The following is a 24,012-nucleotide window of genomic DNA, read 5'->3' on the forward strand; positions in this document are numbered from 1 at the left end:
CGAGTGTGCATAGAAGCCATAGAGGTTAAGTGCATTACTTAATGTTTTCTTTGAAACAATTGTACCAGGCCTTTTTCATTAGCTGTCCACAGGTGGTCATTGGCTTTAGGACAACTTTTCTAATATTTTTTTTTCCCACTCCTGACTAAATTCTTGTGGGGAGCACCTGGTCGTGGCCGGCCTATTGTGAAATTTTGTTTTTTCCATTTCGGAATTATGGCCCCAACAGTGCACACTGGAAGATTCAGTAGTTTAGAAATTGTTCTGTAACCAATGCCATCAGTACGTTTTGCAACAATAAGTTTGCAAAGGTCTTGAGACAGCTCTCTGGTTTTACCTATCAGAACATGTTTCTAGTGTGGCACGTTGGTAATGAGACACCTTATCATAAGCCATCAGTTGAAACAAATCATATATTTTTCACCAAAAGACAGGATTGCCTTCTCATCACTGATAGCTTTCAGCTGGTGTTATGACCTTCCATGACTTTTGTACCTCTCAGTCTTCATGTGTTCAATACTTTTTCCCTGAATCTTCTCATTATTACACAAATTTATAGTCCTCTATGCTTTCATTTATTTGCCCGTGTAGATTGGATGGGTGATAAATTCATATCAATAGCACCTTTAAAAATATATTTACTTATAATTATTGAATACATCTTCAATTGTCTTTCATTCGCGGTATATGTCAGACAGCCTGACTTCATACACATCAGTTGGTTAGCTGGTACCAATGAAATCAGATGTTCACTGACTTTAATATGTATGGGGACTTTAAAAGGCAAAACATAAGAAAATATTACACATTTGATGAAGGAGGATAAGCATAACTATAATGAAAGCCCGACTGCATTTCTTTATAGAATTAGATACTGGCATTGGACTGATTTCCTAGCAAAAAGAACAAGGAGGCTGCAGTATAAAAAAACACAGCTCCCGAGAACTGTGTTACACTGACTCGGTGTATTGTAAGCATAAGTACCTCCTTGAACCAAGAAGTGTGTCCCAGATCAAAAAATAAGCCATGGTGGCTGAAGGAGTACAAAGGGTTTTTTTTTAATCCAGTCCTAGTCCTTTGCGCTCAGTCAGCTGAGGAAAAAAAATATTTGTTAGGATGCATGCCAACGATCAGTATTTGCAGCGGTTTGGATGCAGCATACGTCAGCTGCGTCCATACCGTCGTGGTGTACAGTACAAGCATAGTGGATGAAATTCCAAGAAATCCCATGCCCACTATGCTTGCTGTTTCCGCAGCAAACACTGACCTGCGGAGCGGCTTTCCAGACCGAAGCATGTCAATTATTTGCTGTGGAATTGCTTGCATCCTCCGTAGGGAGAACACAAGCAGGAGACCGCAGCGCACAGAACCCTGATTGTGGGTACTGACAGCTGCGGTCTCCTGCTTTCTCCTGCGGAGGAGACGCGCGGCCTCTCCGGTCAGGACTTGCTGCGTTCAGAACGCAGCGAGTCCTGATCGTGGGCACATACCCTTAGAGTCAAATATTTCTCATTAGCTTACAGACAGGGGCAGAACTACAATAGATGCAGGGGTTGCAATCACACCCAGGCCTTGGAGCCTAGAAGCGCCAAAAGTACTTCAGGCCTATAAGAAGAGATCAATGCTTTTAAAGACTTGCAATAATTTGGGGCGCTGTTGGAGCTTTTGATTTGGGGCCCATGAGCTTCATGTTTTGCTCCTGCTTACAGAGGTTCACTTGTTTATGCTACAGCTCCTGTCAGCTCTGCAGACCTGTGTTTCCACAGATTAAAGCCCATACTGACATCTGAGTAAGACAGGCTTTGAATAATGTGATGGGGGAACATTTTATTTTATTTAAATCCTGGAGAAATAGTTTAAGTTACGCAGTGTGCCAGTTCTTATCTGCCCCCTCCAAATATATAATTTACCTGCAGATAAAGTAGTAAACTGTAAATCAGTGGTAAACAGTGTTTAAATCATGCCTGGATGGCGTAAAAAATTAAGTTACATAAGGATAGCATGATGAGTCAGTGGTTAATATTGCTGGTGTGCAACGTTGGTTTCAAAGTCCAATAAGGACATCCACAAGGAGTTTGTATGTTTGCCCCTTGTTTGTGTGGGTTTCCACCAGGTACTCCAGTTTCCTTCTACTTGCCAAATCTTCAAAAGCAGGAGAGAAGGGATTAATGCAGCGCAGTCGCCAAAAAGGATGTAAAATTGTTGATTAATAATTATTTTATTCCATAGGTCTACGCGTTTCGAGCTATGGGACCTCTTCCTCAGGACCAAAAAAAAATCAACAATACATGAAACAGAAAAGGATGATACACTTATATTACATGTGGTACATAAAGACAACCGCCTACTGACAGTTTGAAAAAAAAAATTGGTGGACAACCACATCTGCTTCCATGACACAGCATATTTTAGTAAAATAAAACATATTACTTCCTATTGTTAACAATAAAGATTGTATATATAAAAATTATTTATATATACAATCTTTATTGTTAACAATAGGAAATAATTTGATTTATTTTACTAAAAAATGCTGTGTCATGGAAGTGTAAGGGCCCAGATGTTCCCTGCTATCCACCCCCACCCAGTATCCACAGCTGATGGACAGTCCACAGACACGGTCTTGGGGATAACAGTTGCTTTAATACAGCAGGAACAAAGCAAGTCAATACGGAATATATGTTTCACAGTCTCTCGTGGGTAGGCCACGGCAAATACAGCTTGGAGTTGAATGCTGAAGTGCAATTAGGGTACTGGAGCTTTAAGTGCACGATTTGTTTCAGAATTAATACTGGTATGCTTTAGGTTCAGAGTCTCTTGAGTTTAGAGGGTAGATATGATAAGATTGTACAGACCTGGAGTCCTGGGGTTAATTTCACTGCTAGTTCAGACACGTGCAGTACTTGTAAGCAAATGAAGACAGTTGCCCAGCGTGCTACGGGGAGTGGACGGCTGGTGCGTGGACAATGGCATGAAAGCCACTAATATTGCAGTGGGGCGGAGACCCTCAAACTTCCCCAATCTGCGTGCAGTAGGGTCTGGTATATAGTCAGTATGCCCTACTGTCTGAAGAGATGCACAATGTCAGCATAGGAAGCCTTCAGCATATTGGCTGTAAAAATCAGGAAATGATGAAATTCTAGGCCTCGGGCCTAGGAGGAGTCTTGTGGTGAAGAGATTCTCCACATAATGCCTCCCCTCAGAGGAGACTCAGCCAGAACCAGCTCATTTCAGTTGTTTCTAGACAGAGGCTGGAGAATAGCTCCACCTATTGAGCCATGTGACCAAGAACTAGCCAATAGGATAACACCCAATGAACACTTCAGATTCTTACAGTTTTCACCAGTAGATGGTGCTAGAACACAACAAATGAAAAATGCTTTACTTATAACATATAACATGATATTACATATAAGTACATGTACTTAAAGAAACAGACACAATCTGGACCGGGCCACTACAGAAGCAGATGTGTTTGCCCGTCGATTTTTTTTCAAAGACACAGCATTTTTTAGTAAAATATATCAAATTACTACCTATTGTTAACAATAAAGATTGTATATATAAATATTTTTTATATATACAATCTTAATTGTTAATAGGAAGTAATATGATTTATTTTACTAAAAAATGCTGTGTCATAGAAGCAGATGTGTTTGTCCGCCGATTTTTTTTCAAACTGTCAGTAGGCAGTCGTCTTTATGTACCACATGTAATATAAGTGTATCATCCTTTTCTGTTTCATGTATTGTTGATTTTTTGGGCCTGAAGAAGAGGTCCCATACCTCGAAACACGTAGACCTATGGAATAAAATAATTATTAATCAACAATTCTACATCCTTTTTGGCAACTGCGCAGTGTTAAACCCCTCTCCTGCTTTGAAGATCCGTCCACGTGGCGCTGCGGCAGCCGCTATTATCTGTCTGTTCTCTCTGGTGGTTGTGACCCTCACAACCACATAAGGTGAGTGTATATTAATACACATTGCCCTTTTATTTATCTGGTAAGACCCTATCAGCGCTTCTTTTTCCTAGTTTTATTTACTTCTACTTTCTAAAGGCATACGAATAGAGAATTTAGATTGTAAACCCCAATGGACAGAGACAATGTCAGAAAAGCACTAAATAACAGAGTAGTAGAGATGGGTTTCAAAGCCGCGCCAAAGACCACTGGATCAGATTAGCTTAAGATTAATGCTTCTTTATTTCATGCACAGGTCAAGTCAACGCGTTTCAGGAGACACAGCTCCCTTCAGGACAAACCAGCAAAGAATCATCAAATCAGCTGTACAGAGAGCCTATACAGCATTATATACCTCAGAGATGACGTCAAGGCACACCCACAAAAGAAAAAAACCGGCGGGAAACTATCCTTTTCAAGTCACAGATGACGTAGTATAGTGTAATAAAGTCATAATGCAGATAATTTTGTCATAAGCTCTCTATCATATCCCAAGCATTTAAAAATAAAAAATTTATATTGGAAAAAAAATGAAAAAGGAGTGGTTTATTACGTGTACTAAAATTATTATATATTATATATTTATATAATATATATATATATATATATATATATATATATATATATATTATTGAACATTATCAAGTTGGTGTGTTGTATATTGCCCAGAACGCTATAATAGCGTCAAGGCTTTCATTGGACCATGCACCGGGAACTGTGTGTATGGAGCATGCAGCTGAAGGTGCCACTTGTGATATATGGATCAGACTCGTACAGGATCTCATTAGGGGTATCTATCCCTCCTGAGGGAAAAAAAGAAGGGAAAAAAAGAAAAAGGAAGAGGGAGGGAAATGAAAAAGGATTACGGGTGAAAAGTATGTAGGAAGAGAATGTTCTGTTTTAGCGGTACCGTAATACCCGCCAAAACCTCTTCATAGTATCATCAAATTATTAACGGGACCGTAATCATGTGAAAAAATATATATTAATATATAAACAAAATTGCTATCATTAATGTGGCTGTATGTATACTACTAAAGGGATTATAATCCAAAAATGTGACATACAGTGTCACCCTGTATATATTGGGGTAAGACCCTATTGCGCTTTCTTTTTCCACAGTTTTTCCTCAGAAAAGCACTACATAACAGGATGGCGCTATATAAATAAATATAGTCTCCCCGTAGCTGCCCATTTTCATGACGGATGTATAATACTGTACAGCTGGCATCTGCTAGGTATGTTGTAGGCACAGCTCCTGAGCCTGCTCCATTTATGCAGACTCAATCTTGGATGTATTATGATGCACGTCAGTAAGGAGTTAGTAAATCTGCCCCACTGAGATACGGGGTGGAACAAAGCTACAGTAAACATTAGCTCAAACTTCTTTCCATTTGTCTTCAATTTTGTTGTAACCAAATGTATGTTAGTGAAGAATCAGGGAACAGATGCAAGGAGAAGACTTGGATGTGATGAGGGGTGGCCTTGAAATGTATACATTGTATCTAATAGAGCTAATTACCTCCTCTCTCTGTTCTGATAATACACAAAAAGGCTCAGATTTCTTCATCCACGTGGGCAAATATTTTTGATACTCATCATGACAAGTACAGTAACAAGATTAATTGATGGATAACGGAATTGGCCTTACCATATTCCCACGCATGTTTCACCATCAAATTCACATATTGCTGTTTTCTCACAAGTGCTCTTACAATCAGGTTCTTTCAGTTTACATTGGGAAGTCAGATTGTCACAGAACTTGCATACGTTTTTTACTCGCACTTGAGCTACTGCATTACTTGAACGATTGGTTGTATCTGGAAAACAAAAAAGGTAAGAAGACAATCAACACTCTCTGTGGGTGAAAACTACGCTAATTTCTAGTGACGTTGGTAGACCGGTTTCTTTTCATTTCAACTTTAATCTTAGCTGAGCTCTGGCATCATTAAAATAACCATCTAGCTAAATTACATTAAAAAAAAAAATACCTGATACCCCCCGTTCTAACACAAGATGTAAAATGGCTGCAAGTTTTCCCAATTAACCTATATACAGTGTACTTTTATTGTCACGGACATAACTTACTGCTCTTGGTTGATGGGGAGTATCTTAGGCTAAACTATTCACACTGTGGTAGTCTGAGACACTCCCTGTCCTAACTAGAAGGATCCTGTCAACAGCAGGGAGAAGGGTCTCAGACCACAAAATAGCACTCTATGTAATCTAGACTACTACAAGGAATGGAGGCCGTCCATATGATGACAGGTTGAAAAAGAGAGATATGTTTAGCTTAGAAAAGAGATGTCTCAGAGGAGATCTCATTTATATGTATAAATACATGTGTGGTCAATATAAAGGACTGGCACATGACTTATTTCTTCCAAAGACAATACTAAAGACCAGGGGGCACTCAATGCGAGTGGAAGAAAAGCGATTCCGGCAGCTAAATAGGAAAGGGTTCTTCACAGTTAGAGCAGTCAGACTGTGGAATGCCCTAACACAAGAGGTAGTAATGGCAGATACTATAACAGCTTTTAAAAAAGGGCTGGATGATTTCCTCATTACACATACCATTGTCTGTTATAAATTACTTAGAGACAAAATGTAGAATAGGTGGAGGAAGGTTGAACTAGATGGATCCAGGTTTTTTTTCAATCTATGTAACCTAAAAAAGGAACTGGAAATTAACTAATGAACAACTACGGAGGAAGTGAGAATTGCAGCTGCTCTCTCACTTCCTCCAGATGTCAATTACATCTGAAGGAGGGCAACGTGAAACCAAATGGGGTGGAAACATCATGCCGCGGGGCTGTTTTTCAGCATATGGCACTGACAAACTTCATATGATTGAAGGAAAGATGAATAGACATATGTACTGAGACAGTCTCAATAAAATAAAAATCTGCTGACATCTACCAGGATGATGAAGATGAAACAAAGGTGGACTTTTTAGTAAGACAATGATCCCAAACACACAAAGGAAAGGCAAATGATTTCAAGGAAAAAAAAAAAAGCTGCTAGAATGGCCCAGCCAACTGCCGGACCTGAACCAAATAAAACAAATTATGGAAGGAACGAAGGCTCAGAGTTCTTATAAGAACATCATGGACCGAGCAGGATTTGAAGTGTGTTTGTGTAGAAAAATGGGCCAAAATCACACATGAGCAATGCATGGAGAAAGAAGTCACATTGGGAGGTGACTTGAAGCAGTCATTACCAACAAAGGATTTTGTGCGAAATATTAAATAAATTTAAGTAAGCAGGTTTAATACTTTTTCCCGGTTTAATTTCTCTTTACTAACTACACATCACTAAATTTATGGACATCTATAGTTTGATTACATTACCTGCGTGGATTGGTAGGGTTATTACAAAATTCATATCAATAGCACCTTTAGATATATATTTACTTGAAAAATTGGTGACGTGTTTAATACTTATTACTTATTTTACCTGCTGTATATAAAAATATACACAGAGGGTGAAGTATTGAACATGTCACCAATATTCTAAGTAAATACATATATGTAAAGCAATATCAATATAAAAAGTCAAGAAAAATAAGGGGTTGAATTACATTCAGGTAGTTTTGTCTTTTCTCGTGGTATTTCACTGTGTTTTTTTCCTTTATGGTTTGGTGTGACTTTGTGACGATCTTCTGTAAATAAGAACACCATTGTTAAACTGACCACACACAGTTGTACCATAAAATGGTAGAAAACAAACCCTATAGACATTTTTTTGTAAGCTCGGAAAAATCCAGGATATGGTCTCAGTTTCTTATTTAAAAAAAAAAAAAAAAAAAAAAACAACCCCAATAATAATAATAGTAATATTATATATATATATACATATACACACACACACACACACATATATACATATATATATATATATATATATATATATCTATATCTATATCTATATCTATCTATCTATATATATCTATCTATATATACATAATTATATATACATATACACACACGAGATATATAGATATATATCTATCTATCTATCTATCTATCTATCTATCTATCTATCCACACACACACACACACACACACACACTATATACTGGGGTTAAAGATAACATGTTTGGTGTACTGTGTTAAAGAAAACGCTCTGTTTATGGCTGGCTGTATGTGGGCGAACTGCCCAATAATTGACTTCTATTATACTCGTTACTCTAGTTGAGCCCGTCACAGCATCAGACATGCACGACTCTGGTAAAGAGCACTTGGGCACTTTAGTGCTCGCTCACTACTAGTTGATACCTTTTAATAGTTAACAAAGGACGGTAACAAATAGCGAGCTTCCTAGACTACTCAGGACTCTTCACCAGACATTTAATATATGCTCAAAATCTGAAGAGTCCATATTTACACACAATAGGACAAGGAATAGTTAAGTAATAAGGCAAATTATGTGAAGTACAACTATCCGGCCGGGGTCACACTGGCGTATAGCATAGTATGGGAGATAATGGGATGCTATATGCTAATGACACTCGGCTCAAACCCTGCAGAGCATGAAGCAAGTGTAATTTTTGTGAGATCAGATTGTCTTGCATGCCAAAATCAGAAGATAGGTGGAGAGAAGATGGAGACCTTAATTTCTCCATCTTCTCCATTGTCTATCTCTGCATATATTGGATGTTATCTAAATGCAGTCTGAGTTTTCACACAGAACCATAGACTTGTATGGGTGTGAGTGATCTGAGATACGTTGCCAATCGTAGAATTTTTTTTTTTTCTTGTGCCGAATCTGCGGGAGAAAAAAAAAAAGCTGATTGGCACTGCTCCATAGTATAACTTTAGAGTGAGTGCTATCCAATAAAACATTGGCTAGCACTTGCCGTTTTATACGTTGGCGTGAGTAACCCCCTAGTTTGGTAAAAGGGAAACAGTTGTGGCAGTAAATATTGGTGCAATTCATTATTTTACAAATACACTTACTCTTATCAAATGTATACTGCTGGTTACAGAGATCTTCATTACAGGCACATATGTACAGAGCTTCTCCATGTGTCTTCTTTCTTTTCATGTGACATGTTGAGGAGTTATAATCGCTTAGCCTGTGTCCATACAGTGGCATCAGGGGATCATGACAGAGTGTTTCCACAGTGACAGAGGAACCATGACTTCTCCTTTAAATAAAGGCAAAACATATTACAGCCAGTAATTAATAGCAATAGCCCAATTATCAACTACCCCCTAATGTATTAACGGGAGGGCTGGAAACCATGCTTTATACTGTATATTCACCGAGGACTTGTTTCATGTGCATTGATAATAAGCAACAGGCTGATAACAATTTCACTTGCTCATATTATAGAAAATCTGTCATGTATAAAATGCTATTAACCTGCAGACATGGGGTTAATCTGTATAACCCCGCCCCCACATCACCGATTGGCAGATTCAGTGTACATTGTACACTGTCAGTGCGCTGCTAATTATAGGTGGGGAGGTGTTACACAGATCTAGGAGGCACAGGACGCCCAGTTCTGTAATGATAATCTCCTGCTGATAAAACACAGATTTTATTGAAAGAGAAACACACAGCCTAATAAGTGAATCCCTACAATAAAGCCTCTCGGTTCTTACATTATGCTGCTGATAGATTCCCTCTAAAGCGCAAAATATTATCTTAGAAACAATAATCAAAATTTGTTGGCATGTTAATAAAAAATACCCACCACACGGCAACACAAACTTCATCTGCATATTCACAAGAGGACACTATGTTACAGCTGGTTTGACATGTCCCTTTGCTTTCTGTGCAGGTTGCATTTTGAACATCACAAAACGCACAGAACATGTGGGAAGGCAGGTTCAGCATGAAACTTGCATCATCTGTAAAAAAAGGAAAAAGAAAAAAAGATGGAAGATGATTAAAAAAAATATGTCTGAATTTCTTACTGATATTTTTCATCAATGGGGTCATTGATGATTTTAGAAATAAAGTGAACCTGTCAAGTGCAATAGGCACCCAGAACCACGAGCAGTTCTGGGTGCATATTGCAAATCCCTGCCTAACCGTCCCTGTATACACTAGCATAGATAAAGGGATCCTTAGAAAAAGCATTTCTAAAGATCCTTTATATTATGCTAATGAGCGTGGGGACTAGTCCCAAGGGCGTAGCTTCCCTTAGCTAGTCGGCCCATATAGCATGGTAGCATGCCCCTGTGGGCATACTAACATTGTAATTAATGGGCAGCGACGCTGCACATACCTCACTGTTCTTGGCGGCCGGCGGAGGATGGATGCACACTGGGCACTGTACCTCACTGAAGCTGGGAAGCTTACACCTGGCATCAGTTTAGTGTGCGTAATCGGAAGCCTCAGGGACTCCAGATCACGCGCACTGCGCATCCATCCTCCGCCGGCCGCCATAAACAGTGAGATGTGTGGCGTTGCTGCACATTCATTAGCATGCTAGTACACCCACAGGGGCGTGCAACCATGCTATGTGGGCTGACTAGCTAAGGGGAGAAACGCCCATGGGACTAGTCCCTGCGCTCATTAGCATTTAATAAACAATTTAGAAAGACTTTCTAAAGATCTCTTTATGCTAGTGTATACAGGGACAGTTAGGCAGTGATTACTTATATGCACCCAGAACTGCTCATGGCTCTTGGTGCATATTGCACCTGACAGGTTCACTTTAAATAGCTGAACGTCTCTGTTGTCACCATAAAAGGTGACTAGAATTCAAAAGCCTCTATAGCAGGGAATAGCCCCTAGCCCACCCCCAAAATATTACAGTAAGCTGAACCATAGCAATGCAAACAGTAACACAACCACAGGCATGGCACACACTTGTCAACTTTTCAGGTCAATTTCCCAACCCTGGTGTTTCCACAGTCTCCGAATACCCATTTGGATGCTACCAAAGCCCTTTAAAACCTGCATCCCAGTAGATTTTGTGAAGCTTTGATAGAGACCTGGATATTTGCCAAGCTTCATAAGGGTCTAGGTGGTCTTTCCCTTTGTCCAATTTCTCCATAGATGTTCTGATTGGCAGCTGGTGGAGTTAGGCTTGGCTTATGGGGCATGTGTACCAGTTTCTGATGCCAGGGAAGTTTCACAAACCTGCGTTGGCTAAAGTATTTTGATACGTTGCTGGTGCATTACATTTATTTTTTGTGATAATGAATTAAAGACTAACTAGCAACGGTCAGAATGACTTTTACTTGAGCTACGTTGTGTTATATAATGTAAAGCTACTACCTTTTTATTATTGTAAAGTCTTCTGGCCCCAAAATAGATGCAATAAGTCTATGAACCAACCAGAGGTACGCAAGTGACAAAAAACGAGGATGGCCAAAAAGTATAAATGTTATTAAGACATAGAAAAACAACAACTGGACTGAATCAGAATGCATTAAAAACATCTACAATCCAGAATGGAAAGGGAGACCACCCATCATCCTCACTGAGCAAGAACCACTAAGACAATAACTATATTAAAAGATATAGAGCAATACAATAAGTGGGGCGAACTAATATAGAGAGACATACTAAATACACAGATGACTATATAAAACTCCAAAAAATGTGGTGCAATGCAGTAACAAACCCATATAACAAGTAAGAGTTAACATGCACATTAAGGCTTAAAGATATATGGGCAAGAGCAGACTTGGTAATAAGGGTGAAATGCATGTAAGCACCACATATAACAAAAGTAAGCAAATGAACTGTGTGCTGCAAGTATCACTCAAATGTATCATAGCCTACCCCAAGGAGGAATACGGCAATTCCATAAGGACTTCTAAATGTATGAGGAAGGATCACCCTAAAGAATTTTAGGCAGAAACTGGAAATCAATTTTAAAATACATAGGTAGGCCAATGCTGGAGGTGGGGAGGATGGGGCGCAGTCCCACGCGTTTCGCCAGAGCATGGCTTTCTCGGCAAAACAAAGTGCGCATTGTGTGTGTATCAATGTAGTTGTTATTTTTCTATGTATCGATAAAATTATACTTTTTGGTGATCCCCATTTCTTGGCACTTTCTTTCCTCTGGTTGGTTTATTTTTAATACTAGTGCCATTGGTGATCCCTATATTACGAACTGATGCCCTCCATTTATTATAAAGTTAAGACTACGCGCTACAATGTAAATAATATTAATTACTCATCGTTCCTTCAAAAAAAAAAAAAATAAAAAAATAGATCTATTCCAGACAAGAAAAATAAAAAGTGAAAAATTTGTATTTTTTTTTTTTAAGAAAAATCCTCTTTAGCATATTCCCACCAGTTTTCGGCCACCATAAATGTTGTAATTTCAAAATTAAGATTTTATAAAGGGTGAAAGTCTATGATTTATTTCATAATACAATGATCAGTGAAGAATGGGAACAGTAATTTTGATATTTTTTGCTCTGTAAATGTCACATTTCTATTTAAGCGGTGTTGGAATGTACACGCTGAGAGTTAAATGGTGCGTAAGCAATGCTGATTTACTGCTTCCATGAGGCAATATAAACATAATTTGGGAAAAGACATATTTTCCACCAAGCACTAAATATTACAGTTTGATGATCTGCACAGACATTCACTAACCGTAAATGTGGAGGAATTAAATGTCAGCACGCTGAAACTGTATACTAATGAGGTGAACGCTACAGAAACATCTCTGGTGACATTTGATATTGGTCTCACATTTCCTGTTAGCTACTGCATCAAACCGAGAGTGATATGAGGGTCACGGGACTGTGCACCGCTGGGCTAGAATACAGCTGCAAATCTGTGATAAGCCACAGAAACAAGGGCCACAAAGGAGCCATTGACACTAAGAAAAGCAAACTAAAAACAAAAAATCAGGGCATCAGATATACTGTATATCATCTATATATACTATGTATACATATACACATTACATGGGCAAAAAAACCCCTAGCACAATATAAACTGAACTTTGTATATCTTTCAGATTAATTTTAAGAAGTTTGCCATCATCTAAATAAAATATATTATATTATAATATATATATATACATACATATATATATATATATATACATACATACACACATACATATACACACACATATACATATATATATAGCCTTATTCTGTCTGTCTGTCTTGCTCCAAAATGACGTCATTACAGTGACAACCGTCGCCACACAGCACACTAAAGAGCCTGCGACCAACGGCTCAGCTACCTGAACAGCCCGAACTATGGGCCGACAGGACGACACCCGACACACTTCCCCGCACCCACACAGACCCCGACTCCCCGGTGAGTGCTGCACCCCCGGGAGCCCACACCGGCAACCCAGCCGACACATATTACCCCACTCAGCTCCATCCCCCCCCCGGCACTCCGCCCTCCGAATGTATACACTGAACACACACACACACACACACACACACACACACAATCATCTGTCTTCAGCCATGCAGTCCCCAGCACTGACGTCCTCAGCACCATGGCCCCGCTCGGCTCTACCCCCACGTACTCCGCCCTCCGCACACATTACCCCACTTGGCAACCCCCCGCCACACTCCGCCCCCCCCTTTCCTACACTGAACACACACACACGAATAGTCACCTATCCCCAGCCATGCAGTTCCCAACACGGACGTCCTCAGCGCCATGGCTCCGCCCGGCTCCACCCCCCACACTCTGCCCCCCGTACACATTACCCTGCAGGATGGGGGCACATGTCAGGATGGTGGCTGCTGCACGATGGGGGCACATACCAGCATTGGGCCACATCACAGCATCAGCTAATTTTTGCTTAACTTTACACTGCTCATGGCCTTCTTTCATTACAAGCCATGGAAATCATTAAACATTAGACTCCTCTATTAAAACTGTTCATTCTGTTGTTTGTCATTTTAAAACCAATAAACAATTAAAAGGCTATGTGCGCACTTTCCGTTGAGTTTGTTGCAGTTCTAAACACATCCTCTGGCAGAAATGGTCTTTGTCAAATTTGGTTTTGTCCACAAAACCGCTAAAAATACGCTTGCGTTTTTACCTTGTTTTAGATGCTTTTTCCTTACTTAAAGTCAGATGCGTTTTGTATAGAAATAAAACTACTAAAAAAATTTTTAACATTCAAACACTATGAAAAAAAGGGAAAAAAAATGATAACATATCATGATTAAAATCATACACAAAATAGCTAATTGTATTAAAATAATAACTTCTAATATTTATGTATAAAATAACGTTAAATTATGGATTTTCATTAATTTGTCGGACTTTGTGTGTGTGTGTGTAAAGGGACATATCATGCCCTTAATATAAAGTAAAAAAAAAAAAGCATGCTTTCAGCATCAAAAAAGCACGTAAAACGCTAGGATTTTGATTTAGAATGCGTTTTGAAAGTTCTCATTGACTCTAATGTTATTAAAACGCTGCCAAAATGGCAAAAACAGTTGACATGTTGCTTCTTCAAACCCAGAGATTTTGACAAATTTTCTGCAACTGAAACACTGCGTTTTTTAACAGCAATGTGCGCACAAGAAATCCCTATTTCCCATAGACTTTGCTTGAAAATCAAAACGCATGCATTTTGGCATTAAACGCTGCAGTTCAAAACGCTGTGGAAACGCAAAGTGCGCACATAGCCTAAGAATACTAAATTAAACCTAACCCATCCAATCCATTCATTACCTTATTATTCAATCTGGTAACCTACATACACTCTAGACAACCCGATACGTTGGAATCAGGCCACCTTCTAATATATATATAACAAGGTACTGCAGACAGGACTCTAATGCTGAGAGTTTTTGTTCTTCATTATTTTTATACACAGGGGCTTTTACCCACTTTTTTTTGGGTGGGTAAAATGTTCCATTTCCTTTTGGACATACTCGTAGTAAGCCAGGAAGCCATTTTAAAAGACATTACTGGAGGAAACTTTTGTCCCGACACTATGCTTTTTGGAAAGGCTCCATACTCCTTGTACAGGGGTGTAGGACTATTGAGGTTTTACTTATTATTGCTATTCAGCTAACCCCCTTCAACACACATGTGTTCACAGTAAGTACAAGTTATGTGTTTGTACTTGTACAGGAAAAGCAAATTTAAATTATGTGCATAGGTAACAGGTATGGGAACCCTTTAATGGGACTGTCAGCACACGATTAACCAACCTAAGTACAGGCGCTCGTGCATCATGGTGGGGTCAAACACTTAAAGGGTCTATCAGCACAGGGTGACTGTTCACACCAAGTTCAGGCGCTGGTGCATCTTGGCGGGGCTAATCATTTACATACACCTTCCCACCTGCTGGTTTTCTCTCAATCTCCACCCCACCTCTTTTGTGATTGACAGCTCTAGCTTCATAAAGCCAGAGAAGGGTGGAGATAGATTTAAAACAAGCAGGTGGGAAGGTGTATATAAATGATTAGTCCCGTCATGATGCACTGAGTGCCTGTATTTGGTGTGAACAGTCATCCTGCGCTGACTGAGTCCTTTTAAGGTCACCTTTCCATCTACTTGATTTCCTTCTATCTTCACACCAACCCCTTCTTTTATTGAAACCTCTTATTTTATAGAGCCAGAGAAGGGTGGCAATAGAATGGAAAACATGAATGTGGGAAAGCGCAGGTAATTGTTTGGGGTCGCCATGATGCATTGAGCGCCTCTACTTGGTTTGAACATTCATTCTGTGTGAACAGACTTCCCTTAAGGTCTGCAAAGATTGGTTTGCTGCTCACATGATGCGATTGAACTAATGGTTCTCCTTAAAAAGCCAAGATCACCAAGGAATCTTACAGGCAATGCTCCCTGATCATGTTGCAATGCTCTTTTAAGGGTCCAACATTGACCTTTAGGGTAACCGACTTTCCTAAGTGATATTTGCTAGTCACTTTCTAGTCAAGTAATGAGAGCCATAAAAGTCCACTTTTGGTTTTGGATGCCCTGAAGAAGGTTGTGAAGAGAAACCCTCAATGAAAATTATTGGTATATTCTAAATAGATGTAGATTAAAAAAATGATGTAAGCACTATATTTTTTTTCTGAACAGGTATTTCTGATCACATATTTTTTGTAAGATCTACGATGTAACAGTTGTTGAGTTTACAGATCGATCATTAACAATGTTCTAGCCACTAGATCAGAGACTAAACATTTTGCTCACAGAGCTGCTTCACTGAACGCCATTATAGTTCTTCATTTTATAGGGGAAATCGCAGTTATTCTCCAAAGAAAAAACAAAAAAGTATTTATACACAAAATTACATACCACACACCATATAATGTGCTAGAGCCTTTGTATTATATATGGCAGGTTAACCTTTTGCCATTGATGCTCACTTTTTCAAACGCACAAACTTTAATTTCATAGCAATCTAATGTACACAAGTTTTTTTTTTTTTAATTGGTTGTCAGCAAACCATGGATGGAAAAAATAAAATAATTGAGAATCTACAAATCCATGATTTCCAGTAGTTGAATAATCAAAAACAGTTTTCTTTTTAAACTATTGTTGAGAATATCTTAGTGCCAGGGGTGGACATATCATTGGTGCAGCCTGTGCAACCGCACAAGGGCCCAGGAGGTTAGGGGGCTCATTTCTACCCCCAAAGCAGATGGAATTGTGCATTTTTGTGTATTTTGTAAGGTTGCAGGAGATATGCATCACTGGGGTTACTGGCCTCAGTGATGTAAGACTTGGAGAAGCACGCTGCAGTACATATAGTGCTGAAAGGGGTTTTTTGAATTATTTTTAAGAGCAGCAAAAAGTGCAGGGTGGGACAAAACACTCCAATACCTCCAGCCAAGGGTTCCTAGGTTGTTCAGGTCCTATTAAAGGCAGCTTATTTGTCTCAGAAGTCATCTGAGTGGGAGATAGAGGGACCTGTTGGTGGAGGTCTGGCCTCGTCAATACTTGACTATGCTATTTGGATAGTCTATTTCTTTCATCTTATACCTTTTGTGCCAAGAAAGGATCTTTGTTTTGTGAGCGACAACGGTTTATGGACTTTTAATAAACCACTCAGTGTTTTAAGAATCACAAGAATCGGATCCCTGTGTGTGCACTAGCACCTACCAGAGGCAACACCACCACAATATCTATCTATATATTACATATACGCACACACATATATAATTAAATATTGGGAGACTGATTGCTGTAGTTCATCTTCCTGACCAGGTTACAATTTATGTGCTATATGACTATTTTATGCTTAAAAAGATTGTCTGAGATTTCCTAGAATTTCTCTAACAGCCATACAGCTTTCTGACCGGTGCTGTCAATCACTGGCCTTCGCTACCTCAGCGATACATGAAAGTGTCAGTGCTAAGAACAGGGATTGGTTGTAACAATACCAACAGTACCAATCAGTTGCCATGGCATCCGCGAGCCGTGTAAAGGCCCCCCATTTCTTCCATGGGGCAGTTATCGTACGGACTTGGAGAGTTCTGTTGCCAAGTCATTTTCACCATGCAACAAGTGTGCTGAAATAAAACAAAACTGGAATTGCACTTTTTTCACCATTTCACTGCACTTTAATTTTACCATGTAATGAACTGAAAAACGTGGGAAAACAAAATTAATCATAAGCAAGACTACAACTCCTCCCATAAAAACAAACCCTTAAAACAACCATTTCAATGAAAAAGATGGTTCTTACAAAGAAGGGGAGAAAAAGAATTAAAATCTCAAAATAAAAAGAAAAAGTCTGCTTCCTCTGTGGTCCATGTGTGGAGAGTCTACATGTCACTTCTCCTATGGTGCCGTTCAGTAAATGATCATAGTAGGGGGTACTCTCGATTGGGGGGTACACTCCATTTTATAACTTTTTGTCTAGAAAAAACGGAGCGCCATCTCATAAATGTTCTCACTCAGGGTGATCCACTCCATTTATTGTGTGTTTATGCAGTTTAAGAGTCAGATGATTTTTCTCGAAACCACAAGACTGAAGTAAACAGTACACAAAGCAATGCAAAACTAAGTATTAACTCACTACAGAGCGTATTCTCATAAGGTTCTCAGCAGAAATGTTTATATCACATCAAGCAGCGTATAACTTCCCAGTGCCAAGATGATGAAATAACCCCCCAATTCCCACCTGGTAGGTAATAACTCACACCGTGCTATAAATCTGCTGTGTACTATGACTCAGTTACATGTAACCTGTGTGGGAGTCAACAGAAACTTCACAAACAGGAAGGCAAGAAACACTTTCCTCTTAACCTTTGAACAAAGCAACTCAGCAGTTAAAAAGGCAACCACCCACCCATAGAACATTTACGTGCAGCGTGGATTGGCAAATTTGAGCATCCATACATATATTATTATACACCTATATTTTTACACCACTTCATTTGTTTTAGGTGACTGATGTGTATATTGATACGAATGAATGGGGTAATATCTTAATAAAGATTAAAGGAAATCTATCAGCAGGGTTTTGCTACCAGATCTGAGAGCAGCATGATGTAGGCAAAGACATCCTGAATCTAATGATGTATCACTTAGATTACTGTGTGCAGCTTTTCTGATATAATGAAAGAGTTAAATTTTTGCAAGTAGCAGAGCTCTGAGAGCTGTCCCCGCGCCCACACCAAGTTTCAGTGTACATTCCATAGACAGAACCTGCTAATCATAGAGTGGGCGGAGTCAGACTACAACTCACATGCTCCTCAGTCAGACTAATGATAAAGCTAGGAAACCTAAACTAACATTGAAGTTAAACTTTGAGATAAGAGACACAGTTGTAATCTGAATGTTAACCCTTACAGCATGCTGTCTTCAGATTAGATGGCAAAAACCTGCTGACAGATTCCATTTTAGGCCCTGTGTGCACGCTGCGGATTTACCACGGATTTGCTGCAGAAAATGTGTCTAACATTGCTGCAGTCAGTTCCCCAGCAAAACCTATGAGTTTTAAAAAATGCTGTACGCACACTGTTTTTTTATACCCGCGGATTTTCTGCTGCGGACTTATTTAGCATGTCACTTCTTTTCCACAGGTACCTGCGGTTTTTGCCTTAGATAATGGTAAAAATCCAGAGACCAACTTGTAGTAAATCCGTGGTAAATTCCCGGCAAAAAACGCGGGTGCGGTTTTACCACGGTTTTTACTGCGGGTGCAGGATTCTTTCAGAGGGTCTGTTTTTTTCTTAAGAAAAAGGCACTTTCTAGTGCGCACATAGCCTTAAGGGAGTCTTCTGTCAGGATCCAACCCTTCACTTTAAAGCATCTCTAAGAGCCAATAATATAGTATACTTATGGATCGAGTAATGTATAACCATGTGTCTCTTATAGATCTATGAAATCTAAGAGTGCCAGCTACTATCAAAATAACAGCCCAGGATAGTCTAAAGTTAAATATTGTAATGTTCACACATACAAACAGTGGTTTATGTAGCATTTTGGGGGTACGTTTAGGATTTTTTCTCTTTTAGCTTTTTTCCGAACCATAAACTCCTAAATAAGATTTCAGAACCACCAGGAAAAATTATTTACAAGCAGTCAAGCATCTAAAATCCCCCATGTTTAAAGGTAAAGCAAAACCTGGACCAAAGTGTATTTCCAGATCATGAAATCATGAACAGTACTCCTGTAATACATCAGGTGAAATAAGTATTGAACACGTCACCGATTTTCTAAGGAAATATATTTATAAAAAGGTATGTGCGCACACAATTTTTTTGTCCAGAAATTTTCTGTACCAAAAAACGCACCTTGTGGCAGAAAAACGCAACAAAAAGCACATGCATTTTTTCGGTGTGTTTTTGCGCCATACGTTTTTTTGTGTGAAATCAATGGCCTAACACACAGCACCGCTGGACACATTCAGAACTGCTACATGTGCATGTCTTAAGCCAGCTTTACACCTTACAATTAGGTGTTCGATCTCGTATGCGATGTGACACGCCCAGGTCGCATATGCGATTGAATGAGATTGCACGTAGGTCGTTCATTTGCTGTCACACGTGCGTTAGTAGTCTATGTTAAATTGATCAATTTTGTGTGCGATCCTTTAGATCATGTGTTCTGTGACGTATGCATTGGGCACCTTTTTTTTTTTTATTTATTGACTTGCCAAGCGTGTGTAATGTGTAGGGATGCGTTTTTACTATGTCATCTGCCATTCAGCTCTGCTACATGGCCGCTGACAGCAGACACAGACAGCCATGTAGCAGCGGTGAATGTTAGTTCACAGCAGACACAGACAGAGCCGCACTGTCAGAATGAACTCGGGTGAACCTCACCCGACTTCATGGTCATGCTGCGGCTCTGTCTGTGTCGCGTCCCAATTAGCGGTCACCTGTGAAGGACTCAACGGTGACCGCTAATCTCCTGAGTAACTGAATTGAGCAGCCCTCTCTCATACTCAACGATCCCCGATCTCCGGCGCTGCACGGCATTCACACTGCTCCGGCGGCTTTTACTATTTTGAAAAAGCCGGCCGCCCATTAAACAATTTTATATTCCCTGCTTTCCCCACCCACCGGCGCCTATGATTGGTTACAGTGAGACACGCCCCCACGCTGAGTGACAGGTGTCACACTGCACCCAATCACAGCAGCCAGTGGGCGTGTCTATACGGTGTAGTGAAATAAATAATTAAATAATTAAAACAAACGGCGTGCGGTCCCCCCCAATTTTAATACCAGCCAGATAAAGCCATACGGCTGAAGGCTGGTATTCTCAGGATGGGGAGCTCCACGTTATGGGGAGCCCCCCAGCCTAACAATATCAGCCAACAGCCGCCCAGAATTGCCGCATACATTAGATGCGACAGTTCTGGGACTGTACCCGGCTCTTCCCGATTTGCCCTGGTGCGTTGGCAAATCGGGGTAATAAGGAGTTATTGGCAGCCCATAGCTGCCAATAAGTCCTAGATTAATCATGTCAGGCGTCTATGAGACACCTTCCATGATTAATCTGTAAATTACAGTAAATAAACACACACACCCGAAAAAATCCTTTATTAGAAATAAAAAACACAAACACATTCCCTGGTTCACCACTTTATTATTTAATTATTTATTTCACTGCACAGTATAGACACGCCCACCGGCTGCTGTGATTGGGTGCAGTGTGACACCTGTCACTCAGCGTGGGGGCGTGTCTCACTGTAACCAATCATAGGCGCCGGTGGGCGGGGAAAGCAGGGAATACGAGATTGTTTAATGGGCGGCCGGCTTTTTCAAAACAGTAAAAGCCGCCGGAGCAGTGTGAATGCCGTGCAGAGCCGCGCCGGTGATCGGTGAGTATATGAGAGAGGGGGTAAGAGGGATAGACTGACATGGACAGAGAGAGAGGGACAGAGATAGTGACGGACTGACAGAGATTAGTGAATGACAGACATTGTGAGGCGCTTCAGAACGCAGCTTTTCAGCTGCGCTCTGAAGCAGACCTTTTTTAAGCTGCGGTGCAGAGCGCACACCTGCGCACATAGCATCAGACACCGAAATTGTATGAGGGATGTCACACGTTACAATTGACTAGGTTCATACAACAAAACGTCCAATGTATGAGGAATAAACGACGTGTATGCGATCACCGTATTTTCGTTCAATCTTGATCGCACGTAGGTGTCACACGCAAATACGTCACGAACGATGCAGGATGTGCGTCACTTACAACTTGACACCGATGACGGATTGAAAGATTTATTGAAGTGTGTAAAGCAGGCTTTAGGCTAGTTTCATATTTGCGTTTTTTCCTTCAGTCGCAATCCGCCGTTTTGGAAAACAGCGGAATCCGTTAACGGATTCCGCTGCTTCCCTAAAGGGTGCTTTACACACTGCGACATCGCTAACAATATATCGTCGGGAGTCACGTCGTTAGTGACGCACATCCGGCGCAGTTAGCGACATTGCAGCGTGTGACACCAAGGAGTGACGATAAACGATCGCAAAAGCGTTAAAAATCGTTGATCGTTGACACGTCGCTCCTTTTCATAATATCGTTGGTGGTGCATGCCGCTGGTTGTTCGTTGGTCCTGCGGCGTCACACATCGCTATGTGTGACACCGCAGCAACGACAAACGTCTCCTTACCTGCGTCCACCGGCAATGAGGAAGAAAGGAGGTGGACGGCATGTTCCGGCCGCTCATCTCCGCCCCTCCTCTGCTATTGGGCAGCCGCTAAGCGACGCCGCAGTGACGTCGCTATGACGCCAAACGCACCTCCCCCTTGAAGGAGGGATTGTTCGGCGGTCACAGCGACATCGCTGAAAAGGTATGTGCATGTGATGCTGCCGTAGCGATAATGTTCGCTATGGCAGCGATCACCAAATGTCGCACAAACAACTGGGGCGGGTGCTATTGCGCACGAAATCGCTAGCTATCGCTACCGATGTCGCAGCGTGTAAAGCACTCTAAAGACTTGTATGGATGACGCATTGTGACTGATGGTCCTGCGTTGCATCCGCCGGGAGGAAAGAGAACGCAGCATTTAGCGTTTTTGTGCACTTCCCTGAGCGTCAAAAATATGCAATGTGCTAGATTCCGTCGGCGTCCGTCATTTTTATAATTGAAGCTGTTGTGAATGTCAGTTGTGATTTTGCCGCTGTGAGGCTCCCTCTTGTGGCCAGGAATGGTTTGGACAGAGACTAGGTGTGTTGAGCAATGGGCGTTTCCATTGCTAACTCTCTGCCTATTTAAACCCTGGTCTGCTAGCAGGCTATGCCGGATGTCAGTTGTTCTTTGTTCACCAGCCTGCTTCTTCCTGCTCCAGACCACATCTACCCCAGATAAGTGCTTGGCTCTTTATTTGTGGTTTGGTTCTTTTTACCCTTATCTGAGTTTGTTATTCACTGTGGTTGTTTTCAGTTTATTTGCATGCAGGAATCTTCCCTCTCCGTTGTTTAGCTGGGAAGCTCCCTGCAGCTATGTTTAGAGTATTGCTCCTATTAGTCCATGTGTTTGTTGCTTCTTGAATTTGTAATTCTTCCTGCTTTCTGTTCATTGGTATGACAAGAGTGCCTGGTATAGGACGGAGTTCAGATCTAGTGATCTGAGGGCTTTTTGTAGGGTTTTTCTCTGCCCACCATCATCCCCTTTCCTATCCTGTCCTATTTAGTTATTGGGGGCCTCACCTTTTGCTAATCCTATCATCTGTGTATTGTGTTTTCCTATATCACCGCAGTCTTTGAATTTGAGGGGCTTGCTATTCTTTATCTATTTTCTGAGGCAGAGAGTTATTCATCTTTCCTTCCTTTAGGATAGCTAGTTCTCCGTCTGAGTTCGCGGTGCACAGGATGTTAGTTCACCCCTCGGCTACTTCGTGTTGATGGTTAGTAAGGGGATGGCGGCCAGATTAGTTGCCAATGCTCTGGTCACCTTTTACCAATGATTTTTGGTGGTCTTCCATGGTTCCGGATCATAACAGGAAACCTATGGTCGCGGAATCCGTCATTTGACGGATTCCTGTGACGCATCCGTTTTTACATCACTGCGCATGCTCAGTTGAGTAATTGTTGAGGAAAAAAAAAGCTACAATGAATTCCATTGTTTTGCAGTATCAGTCGCATCAGATGTGCCACTATATGCAACGCATCCGTTACACCATCACACAACGCAATGCGATGGATGCTGCACAACGCAAGTGTGTAACTAGCCTAATGTGTACATACACAGTTATTCAACACTGGGCTTAAAAAAAACCCAAAAAAAACAATTTATATGCTGCAGATTTTCTCTGCACCCAAAACAGCACCAAAAAAAATAAGCAACATGTGCACAGCACTTCAGTATTCTCATTGCCTTTGCTGGCATAAGGAAAGACATGCAGATTTAGGCAACAAACTGCACCAAAAAAAAAATGCATCAAAAACTGCACCATGTGCACAAAGCCTAAAAGTGCTATTGACATGAATTTATCTCCAGTTATCAGTAACAACCCATCTAATACTCAAAGGCAAAGAAATTAAACCATAGATGTCCATAAATTAAGTTATATGTAATAATGGGAAATGACACAGGGGAAAAAGTATGGAACACAAGAAGAAAAAGAGGTGCAAAAAATAAATGTGGATTGGATGAGTTGTTACCGGCATCTGGTGAGAAATTCATCTCAATAGCAGCTATAAATATACTTATAAAATTGGTAACG

The 24,012-nt window shown here is 40.5% G+C and overlaps 1 protein-coding gene across 3 annotated transcripts in view; it reads right to left on the reverse strand.

Moving 5' to 3' along the window:
- The window catches only part of TGFBR2 (transforming growth factor beta receptor 2), a 100,352-nt gene that overhangs the window by 24,630 nt on the left and 51,710 nt on the right, over nt 1–24,012 (reverse strand). For 2 of the 3 annotated variants that reach the window (XR_012724362.1, XM_075315247.1), the window contains exons 2-5: nt 9,663–9,819; nt 8,920–9,110; nt 7,542–7,622; nt 5,613–5,781 (exon numbers count right to left, since the gene is read on the reverse strand). Coding sequence is in view for 2 of the 3 variants with exons in the window: in XM_075315247.1 (XP_075171362.1) it covers nt 5,613–5,781; nt 7,542–7,622; nt 8,920–9,110; nt 9,663–9,819 (598 nt within the window). In the remaining variant the exon portion in view is untranslated. The remainder of the gene's footprint in view (nt 1–5,612; nt 5,782–7,541; nt 7,623–8,919; nt 9,111–9,662; nt 9,820–24,012) is intronic. The other variant, XM_075315248.1, reaches the window with a different exon arrangement.

The sequence above is a fragment of the Anomaloglossus baeobatrachus genome, chromosome 6 (genome assembly GCF_048569485.1).
Source record: "Anomaloglossus baeobatrachus isolate aAnoBae1 chromosome 6, aAnoBae1.hap1, whole genome shotgun sequence".
Taxonomy (NCBI): Eukaryota; Metazoa; Chordata; class Amphibia; order Anura; family Aromobatidae; genus Anomaloglossus; species Anomaloglossus baeobatrachus.